The 9,735-nt window shown below is 66.9% G+C and overlaps 4 protein-coding genes across 4 annotated transcripts in view; all 4 read left to right on the forward strand.

The window, feature by feature from the left end:
- Positions 1–200: 200 nt before the first annotated feature.
- Positions 201–1,076, forward strand: EMIHUDRAFT_210136 (hypothetical protein; the record flags this gene model as incomplete). Its single annotated transcript, XM_005769801.1, has 2 exons — positions 201–839; positions 1,056–1,076. 2 exons carry the CDS (start codon positions 201–203, stop codon positions 1,074–1,076), a joined length of 660 nt encoding a protein of 219 aa, XP_005769858.1.
- A 72-nt stretch (positions 1,077–1,148) lies between these two features.
- Positions 1,149–2,823, forward strand: EMIHUDRAFT_210137 (hypothetical protein; the record flags this gene model as incomplete). The annotated part of the gene is made up of 3 exons (XM_005769802.1): positions 1,149–1,689; positions 2,358–2,425; positions 2,512–2,823. 3 exons carry the CDS (start codon positions 1,149–1,151, stop codon positions 2,821–2,823), a joined length of 921 nt encoding a protein of 306 aa, XP_005769859.1.
- A 2,897-nt stretch (positions 2,824–5,720) lies between these two features.
- EMIHUDRAFT_210140 (hypothetical protein) lies at positions 5,721–6,736 on the forward strand (the record flags this gene model as incomplete). Its single annotated transcript, XM_005769803.1, has 3 exons — positions 5,721–6,239; positions 6,352–6,538; positions 6,705–6,736. The coding sequence occupies 3 exons, from the start codon at positions 5,721–5,723 to the stop codon at positions 6,734–6,736; spliced, it is 738 nt and encodes a 245-aa protein (XP_005769860.1).
- A 2,554-nt stretch (positions 6,737–9,290) lies between these two features.
- EMIHUDRAFT_210142 (hypothetical protein) overlaps positions 9,291–9,735 on the forward strand; it is a gene marked incomplete at both ends in the record, with an annotated part of 3,371 nt that continues 2,926 nt past the window's right edge. The window contains one exon of the mRNA XM_005769804.1: positions 9,291–9,484. Coding sequence (XP_005769861.1) covers positions 9,291–9,484 — 194 coding nt within the window. The remainder of the gene's footprint in view (positions 9,485–9,735) is intronic.

The following is a 9,735-nucleotide window of genomic DNA, read 5'->3' on the forward strand; positions in this document are numbered from 1 at the left end:
CTGTTCACAGTTGGGAGAGAGAGAGTCGTCTCTAACGTGGTTGTAAGAAATCGAGCTCCGTGGCCACTTACCAGATCGGCGATTTCTTCAGCGGTTCTTTTTCTGATGACGCTAGGCGAGAGAGCGCGCGTGCGTGTGCAACAAAACTCAGTGGTCTATGAGAAGGTGCTCGGCGGCTGCGCCTCTCGCTCGAACAATGCATGGCCCAATGTGAGATGTGGGCCGGCCCTACATTGAACTACTTCGAGTACCCAGGCGCGGACAGCTATGCTGAATACACCAGCAACAACCAATACAAGAAAGACGATGGCACGAACTATGACTCAAATCATGGGCAATGCCAAAACACCCATTGGTACTCGATGTGGCGGGGGTTTGAAAGGTGCGACGTCTCGCCCAAAAACGAATCATTCCCGTGCTATGATTCCCAGCACAGAGTCAACCCCTATCCCCGCGGCTTCATGTGCTGGAAGAACGAGCCGTGGGACATGTGCGCCTTCGGTATTTTTGACCCGGCCGCGAGCGTTAAAGAGACATGCAAGCTATACCGATACGAAGATACCGACGACGGGTCATATCTGGAGTCTTACACCACCATGGAGCAACTACTCTCAGAGGATTACGCCGTCAGTCTGGGACAGCCAATCCTTGCGGGTGGCGGGACATGTGCTGCTTCTCAAGACGAAGCTGATTCAGACTGCAAACAGCAGGGAGACGGAGCGGAGAACTTCGCGGTGTCGTCGTGTTCGCTTCAAAGCCCGGGCGACTCAGAAACGAAGGGCCTTGCGGACTATGATGCGTGCCTCGCACAGTGCACTGGCGAATCGGCTACCTACATGGTTTTCACAAAAGGATCGTCGACTGAGCAGTCGTCCTGCATTTGCTGGATCAACTCAGAATTCAAGCAGTCTAGGTATCTCGTCTGTCGCCGTCCCAAACTGTCACTCCCCTTTCTCACGGCCGGGGTGGGGCGCGCGCGGGGGCGGCGGGTGTGCGGGATGTCTGTGGGCCCGAGAGCGATATGCCATGTCCGCCTTGCGTTTGTGCTGCTTTAGGCTAAGCTCAAGAAAAAATAAAACACAACCGGAATCTTTACGTATCATCATGTGCCGGGTTCGAACGCCGCCGAAGGCAGGGAGGTGTTGGGCATGGCAACGCCGTCCATCGCCTTCGAAACGCTGCCCGACGAGCTCCTCCTGGCGGTGCTCTCCCACCTCGCTCCCATCGGCCTGTGCGCCGTCCGGGTGTGCGACAGCCGGCTCGTGGCGCTCGCGACCGACTCGAGCCTGTGGGAGACTTGCCACCGCCGACGCTGGGCGCGGCCGCCCCTCCCGCAGCAGCCGGCCGCGGGCTGGTTCGCGGACTTTGCGCGGCGCAGCTTGCAGGACGCCCGCGTCTTGCCGCTGCTGCGCGAGCTGCGCGAAGCCTCTCGCCGCGACTCGCCGGCTGCGCGGGACCGGATCTGGAGGGAGCTGATGGCGCCGGGCGTCGAGCTGTTTGACGTCGCGTGCTCGCTCACGTCGGACGGCGAGGAGGTCTCGCTGCACGAGGAGGCCGAGACGCTGCTGCGCGGCCTCAACCAGAACTCGGTCCGGATCGAGTTTGAGGCGCTGCTCCTCCGAGCCAGGCAGTGCGAGGCGGGGCTCGGGGAGGGCCGCAACATCGCGGAGCTCCTGGAGGAGCGGGGCGGTCCCGCCGCGATCGGAGCCTCCGCGCGAGGCTCCGACCACCCCTCCTCCTCGGCCCTCTCCAGCATACCTCGCCCGAACCTTCTCGGAACCGTCCTCTACTCCTCTAGGCTCCGCGCACTCCTCCTCCTCGAGCCTCGCCGACGGCGCCGGCGCGGCCGACGGCGGCCCGTACGCCCCCGCCGCGCCGGCCCTGCCCGCGGTCGAGGACGGGGCGCTCCTCCTCGTCCAATGGTACGCGGCCGGCGCAGCGCTCCGTGAACCTGAGGTGCACGCCGACACACACACACGCGCGCGCGCACACACACCTCTCTCTCTCCCTCCCTCGCTCTCTCTCTCCCTCTCCCTCTCTCTCTCTCTCTCTCCCTCTCTCTCTCTCTCTCTCCCTCCCTCTTTCTCTCTCTCTCTCTCTCTCTCTCTCTCTCTCTCTCTCTCTCTCTCTCTCTCTCTCTCTCTCTCTCTCTCTCTCTCTCCCCCCCCCCTCTCTCTCTCTCTTTCCGGCTCTTCTCTTTAGACGCGGCGTGGAAGCCCCCCCCCCCCTTTTTGCCCAGTCGTGTGTGTGGAGAAGCTGAACTTACCTGACCTGGCCTTAGGCGGGCGCGGCGCGCTGCCGCGCCGCCCTCGACGCGCTGGCCGTGCGGCTTGGGCGGCGGCTGCCGCGGCCGCTAGAGGCTGCGGATGCGGTCAAGGCGCTCTCGGCGCAGCTTTTCGCCGAGGACGGCTTCCGAGGCAACGAGGTTGACTACTATGCGCGCCTGACCTCTTGCCGCTGGGCCGTGTGCTCGAGAGAGGGCGAGAGTGAGCGCAGGTGCGCTTCTTCTAGGCGCCGCAGAACTCGTTGCTTGATCGCGTGCTCGAGAGCCGCACCGGGATCCCAATCTCCCTCTCCGTGCTCTTCGCCGCAGTCTGCAGGAGGGTGGGGGTGCAGCTCGACATGATCGGGCTGCCGGGCCACTTTTTGCTCGCCACCCGCCCCACGCCGACCACGCCGCGCACCTTTGTCGATGTCTTCAACGGAGGCCGGCTGCTCGGGCTGCGCGAGTGCGAGGAGATCGTCACCTCGTACGGGATCGGCTGGTCCGACTCGATGGTGACGCCGGTGCCCATGTCGGAGGTGCCCGTGTGGCCACCCTAGTACCGCACCTCCAGAGTACCGAACCCACTGTGGGGTCACAGCAGCAAGAAGGGCGTGCAGCCGCCTAGTACCGCACCTCCAGAGTACCGAACCCAGTGTGGGTTCAGTCCCGTGGGTGGTGTGGTAGTGCCCCTGTCGGAGGTGTGGACGCGGCCAGCATAGCCACTGCGGCCAGCATGGTGGCCACTGCCCTCGCCACTACCATCGACGCCGCCACCACTCTATTGCGCCACCTGTGCCACCACTCTCGCCGCTGGTCTCGCCGCCACCCTCTGCGTCGCCATCGCCACCTCTGTCGCCACCTCTATCGCCACCTCTATCGCCACCTCTGTCGCCACCTCTGTCGCCACCTCTGTCGCCACCTCTAGCTGCCCCACCTGTGCCGCCGCCAGGTGTGGACGCGAATGGTCCGCAACCTGCACAACGCCTCGTGGCGGGCGGGCGGCCCTAGATTGCGGAATAAGGGTGTGTGTGTGTGTGTGTGTTCCAACTCGCGCTCGAGAGGACACGCACTCCGATGTACTCGGCCGTACTCGGCTGCGCTCACTGTATTCGGTGGCCCTCGTACTCACGCGGTGCTCCGAGCACTGACGCTGGTGTATTCCCACTCTAGGCGGGCGACGTGACCAACGCCCGGCTGCTCGAGCACCTCCTCGCTTGCTGCTCGGCGTCGACGACGGCGGCGGCCCGCGCAGCGCGGCCGCCGGTGCCGTACCCGGGCGTCAGCGCCGAGGCGGCCGAGGCGGCCGGCGGGGGCGAGGGCACGCAGGCGTCGCACATGATGATGAGCGTGCCGGAGATGCAGGCGCTGCTACAGATGCTCGCTGCTAGCGCACAGGTGCAGGCCGCGGCGCCTCCGGGGTAGGACCCCAGTGTCAGAAACTTCAAACGCGCCGCCATCCAGCGAGAGAGGGGGCGGCGCCGCGATCCTGCCCCGCGCGAACACGCTGCCGAGGACTCACGCGAGCGCGCGTTCGTGCATCGAGTGTCGCGTGCGACGGGACCCAGCTTTTCTTTTGCTTTTTCGAGTGATTCTAACGAGCGGATCTCGCGTCGCGCAGACCTGAAGGGCCCACACGGCGCTCGAGGAGGCGGTCCCGCGGCCGGATATCCCACTGGGCTCTATGGCGTCTGGGGGCACTGCGCGCGGTGAGACTAGTTGCAAATAGAAATACCTACGGGTGCTGTCAACATGACCACTTTTGATGTTTTTTTTGTCCGTGTTGCTCCCAGCGCCCTCGCCCGCGCTCCCTGAGGCCATGGCTGGTGCTACTAGTATGGGGGGCTACCTGGCTACCGTGAGAGCGACCCAACTCGTCGACATCGTCCGATGATGATGCCTCAAAGTCAGCAGCCTCCGGAGGCTATCGTGGGGTCGAGCCGGCGGTGGCCGTGACATGTGGTTCCACCGCCCCTCGCAGGCTTTGCCTCTGACCGCCACCGTTCCCAGGCTGCCTAATGGGATGGAAAGGAAGGCTCGGCGAGCGTATAGAAGCGTGCTCGACCTCGTCGTGGCAGCCTGCACGGCAGCGCTGGCAGGCGCGATGAGTGAGCGTCGTGCCACCTGACCCGAGGCGGGCCTGGCCGCGCCCCGCCGCGCGCCGGCGGCTGCCGATCTGTCATGACCCGCCCGAGAAACCCAACAAACACGTACGGGGAGGTCGGCCGACAAATTCTTTTTCGGTGTTGTAAAATTCTTTTTCGGTGCACGCCCGTCCCGTGTCCCCAGAAAGAAAGAAAGAAAGAAAGAAAGCCGGCAAGCCAAGGGAGGTATGGAAAAGAAAGAAAGAAAGCAGCGTGCACCTCGATCCTGTACCGTGTTTGTTATGACCCCACCCAATGAACACACCAGTGAGGGAGGGCGAGACGATCGAGGGGTCCCGTACCATGCGGAATCGACCCTATCAAGTGCTCAAGTGCTCAACAGACCATCACGCCGCGAACCTAAAATTCCTCGTTTCGAGGAAGGCCGGCGAACGTGCTGCAGAACAAGCTGACGCGGGCCCAGTACCTCAATGAGGTGACTTGGACCACTAAGAATTGGCTGGGGCTGCAGAAGCAGCGTATCTGAGTCGTTCTTCACACAGCCATCGCAGAGCAGATTGTGAATGAGCTTGCCTGCGGCGAGGGCGGTCGAGTGCACGGACTAAGTGCCTCGCCGTCCTCGCAGGAGTCGCTTAGGCGGCTCCCGTGGTGTATGTACCTCTGTGTTAGTAAAGAAAGAAAGAAAAAACAGACAACCGTGTTAGTAAATAAATAAAAGGAACACGCCAAACAAGGGGTGGGAGAAGGACAGGGTCCCCACCTGCGCGAGCAGGATCTTGGAACCTGTGTTCCTCATCGGGTAATTTCTCGCAGCTGCGAGACAAGTTTTCTCGGAGCGACAGCCTCAAAGACAAAAGGGTGGATGGGTGGGGGGTGATCGCTGGTGAGCGCCAGCGGTGAGCGCCAGCGGTGAGCGCCAGCGCGCCCCAGGAACGGTGGGGTGCCCTCGACCGCGCGTCCAAGTCACTTGGGCGGACGAACGAGCGAGCTGCACATGGCGTAACACACAGACAGGAAGCCACTGGCAAAGTGCCCTGGCGACAAAAGAAATTTGCAAAGGAGGCGCCGTCTTTGCGTCAAACCGCCGTCGGCCTCAGCGAGGCCGTCGGCCTCAGACGCAAAAGCTGACGTCGGCCTGTGCGCGTCGCCAGTGCCTTCCTCTCTCTCGTCGAAGAACGCTGATACGTTGATGGCGCCAGCGCCTGCTGTTGACAAGTGGGGAACAGACGGCTTCATCGCGAAGCTGCCCCCAGCAGGCGTCTTGACGGGTATCAAAATTCTTCCCTACAAACGGATGAACCGAAATTCTTTGAAGCACGCCGGCCTGACGCAGTTGTGTGTGCGGTGTGGGTATGGCGTTCTTCACGTCTCTCCTCGCGACTCCGCGCAAGGCGTCGGGCAAGACGCTGCTCGAGCGGCTCGGCGGCGCCACCCAGCTCGATGACCGGCGCGACGCGCTCGCTTCCTTCAAGGAACTGTCGGCGGAAGAGCCGCTCCGGCTCATCGTCGAGGGCGGGATCGGCCTCCTCGTGCGCCTGGCGGGCGACGAGGACGCACAGCTCGCCCGCGACGCGCTCGAGACGCTCTCCAACCTGTGCGACGTCGGCGTTCCGGCCGAGGTGCCCGAGGACAGGCCCAACGCGAATCGGGTGGCGGGCGAGCACAACTGCGACATGCTCCTCTCTGACGCCGAGCTGCTTCCCGCCGCGCTCGCACCGCTCGAACGCTCCGACTTCTACGTCCGCTTTCACGGGCTCGCGCTCCTGCGGCAGTTGCTCGCGACGCGCGCCGACAAGACGCACGAGGCGCTGCTGCACGCACCCGCGGCGGCGGGGAGGGTGCTGGCCCTGCTCGAGGACGAGCGGGATATCGTCCGGAACGAGGCGCCCGCTCGCCCCGGCCCTGGCTCCTGCCCGAGCCTCGGCCCTCTCTCCCTCCGCCCCACCCCCAACCCTCCGACCCTCTCTCTCTCGACCGGCGCAGGCACTGCACCTGATGAGGGACGTGGTGCCATCTGCGCCGCCCGAGCTGGCAAACATCCTCGCCTTCCAGGGCGGCTTCGAGAGCCTGCTCACCATCGCAGAGGGCATCGTGCGAGAGGAGGGGTCCGAGACGGCCGATGCGGGAGCGGGCGCGGTCTTCGCCGACACCTTCGATGCACTCGGCGCGCGTGCCACGTCACCCGCACCCTCACCCGCACCCGCACCTACCCGCACTGGGTAGCTCCCGTGCAAGCACCACGGAGCCTCCTCCCCCCCCCCCCCCCCCCCTCTGTCTTTCCTGCGCCGCCCTCCCTCTGCCCGCTCAGCCCCTCTGCCCACGCACAGCAGCCGCAGCCTCGACGACTCCCTCCCCGCTGCGAGAGTAGGCGCGCTGCTCGCGCGCCACGTCGCCAACCGACGCCTCTTCGTTGAGGGCGGCGCGCTCGGCCGCGTCCTCTCGCTGCTCGCACTGCCGCCCTCCCACACGTCGGGGCAGGCCGCCTCACCTCTTGCAATGGACCACAATCCCAACCGTCTCTCCCTCGCCCTCGCCCTCGCCCTCACCCTCACCCTCGCCCTCGCCCTCGCCCTTGCCCTCACCCTCGCCCTTGCCCTCACCCTCGCCCTCACCCTCACCCTCGCCCTCGCCCTCGCCCTTGCCCTCACCCTCGCCCTCACCCTCACCCCCGCACACCTCCGAGCAGGCTGCGCGCATCCGCCTCGCCTGCCGCACCTTGTGGCAGTTGCTGCGACCACCGGCCGGAGCGGCCGGCGGCGAGGCTGGCGGCGAGGGCGGCGGAGAGGGCGGCGGCGGAGAGGGCGGCGGCGGAGAGGGCGGCGGCGGAGGCGAGTACAAGAGGGATGCCACTTCGCGCGAGCTGGGGCTCGGTGGTGGGGAGGGTGGCGCCGGCGGGGCATCTCGCGAGGCTGCGGATGCGGTGTGGATCGTAGCGGCTCCGCCTCACACCTCTCCGCCTCACACCTCTCCGCCTCACACCTCTCCGCCTCCAGTAGATTGGGTGGCAGCTCCACTCCCTCCCGCCTCTCGCGCCGTCTCTCTCCCCCGCTCCCCGAGCCACGCCGCGCGCTGACGCGTTGAGCCGCCGCCGCCGCCGCCCTCGTCTCCGCCCTCGCCGCCGCCGCCCTCACCGCCGCCCTCGCCGCCGCCGCCCTCGTCACCGCCCTCGCCGCCCCCGCCCTCGCCGCCCCCCACGCCGCCGCCACCATCGCAGCCCCCGACGCCGCCTCCGCCCTCACCCCCGCCCTCGCCGCCTCCCCCGTCGCTGCTACTACGACACGCTAGTCGCCACGCAGCACGCGCCTGCGAGCGGAGCTTGTGGTTTCTGCACTTACGCCGCTGTCGTCTCGAACCGGCGGCTCGCCGCCCCGCAGGCCGCCCTCCGCTCGGCCGTGCTCTCGGCCGGCGCCGTGGGACATCTCGCGCCCCTCCTCACCTCGCCCGCCACCGCCACCGACGGCGCCCTCCGCGTCGCCGCACTCAACGCGCTGGCGCAGCTCGTGCATGGCCACGCCGCCGCCGCCGCCGAAGTGGCCGCCGGCACGAGGAGGAGGCGGCCAAGAAGAAGAGGCGAGGAAGTGTCTCGGAAGTGTCTCGGAAGTGTCTAGGCTCCGTCTCGCGCTCGCTGGGCGGCGCCGCCGTCTCTGAGCCGCTGCTGCCGCGCCTCCTCTCCGTCGCGCTCCGCTCCTCCCCAATGTACCAGGCGGCGGCGGGCGAGCTCTTCGGCCTCCTCCTCCGCAGAGCGCCTCAGCTGCAGCTCGCCCTCGCCGCGCCCCTCGCCGCTCCCGCCGCGCCGTCTTCTAGAGAGGCACTCTCTCTAGAGCAGAGCTCAGGCCCGAGGCACTCCCAGGTGTAGAGAGAGCGCAGCTCAGGCACCGAGCCAGACCGACATGTTCGAAAGGGGTTAACCTGGCATAGCGAATACAGGCTGAGGATACCATGGTACGGGCTGAGCAATGCAATGAGCATGGCACGCACTCGTGGTCTCACTCCATAATCATCTATCCAATGACGTGGGCAATGGACTCGGCGGCCGTATGTACTGTACTTGGGCCGAGCTCTCGTTCTGTAGGGGTCGGCGTCTTCCACAGAGGCTGACGCCGGCGCCGCGGCGGCCGCGGCGCCAAACAGCGGATCCGCTTCAGAGGGCGTCGCGCATTTGGCCGTCGACGCGCTCGCGCCTGCGCTTGGCGGCGGCAGCCGTGCCTCAGCGGACCGGGGCGCGGCGGACGAGAGTCGGGCATGTCCGGGACGCGTCCATGACATGTCCGAGACATGTCCCACAGGCGCGGCGGACAAGAGCTGGCTCGGCGCGACGGTGCTGTCGCAGCTGGCACGAGGCAACGCGGATGCCGCCACGCTGCTGCAGTCCGCGCCGCTGCGGGAGCCGTCCGGTGCGGTCGCTCCTCGCGGACTCCGCCGCGGCTGTGCGAGCGTCTGAGGTAACACACGTCACCGCCGACCCGTAGGCGAGCACACGGAACCTTCTAGGGACCTTCTAGGGACCTTCTAGGAACCTTCTAGGGACCTTCTAGGAACCTTCTCCCGTAGGCGAGCACACTCCTTTAGTGGCCGCGCTGGGCGCCGCCGTCGTCTCGGCGCTGAGCGCGCCCTCTGGCCCGCCCTCCCCCGCCGAGCCACACGCCGCGCAGCTGCGCCTCCTCGCCCCGCTGCGGCTGCTGCTCGGCTTGCTCGTCGAGTCGGCCGAGGCTGCCGCCGCGTTTTGCAGCCGCGCGCCAAACTTGCCCGCGGTCGTGGACGCGTTGCGGGCCGCGGGCGGCGGCGGCGCGCCGCTCGACCCTCTCGTGCGCGGTTTGCTCGCCGCTCTGCTCGGGGCGTGCTTGCTCCGCGCCGCCCCGTCGGTCGGTGGCGCCCGCGGGGCGGTTGTCGAGGGCGCGCCGCCGGGGGGCGGGGCCGCCATAATGGGTCAGGGGGAGTGGGACGCCGACACGGAGGCGGACGCCCCGCGCGCGCAGCTGCTGCTTGCGATGATCGCCCGGCGCATCAGCCTCGTGTCGTACACCGCCGCGTGGGAGGGGCTGCGCGGCATGGCCAGCTACGGCCCGGCGCCGCCCCTCGACGGCGCCAAGGGCGAGGAGGCGTTGCGAGGGATCGGGTGCGCGCACGGCGTGGTGGTATTCGATGGCGACACTTACGGTCGAGGCAGAGCCGAGAATTGGCCGAGATCTGGCCGCGAGCGGGGGGGGGTTCTGGAAGGGCATTGCCAATGCGGTTCTCCCGGCAACAGCCTGCAACGCCGCTGTGGGCCTGCAGCGTCACCCCCCCCCCCCCCGGCCCCAACACACACACACACACACACACACACACACACGGACACACACACACACACGCCCGCGCGCCGGGGGC

The sequence above is a fragment of the Emiliania huxleyi genome, assembly GCF_000372725.1.
Source record: "Emiliania huxleyi CCMP1516 unplaced genomic scaffold EMIHUscaffold_41, whole genome shotgun sequence".
Classification (NCBI taxonomy): domain Eukaryota; phylum Haptophyta; order Isochrysidales; family Noelaerhabdaceae; genus Emiliania; species Emiliania huxleyi.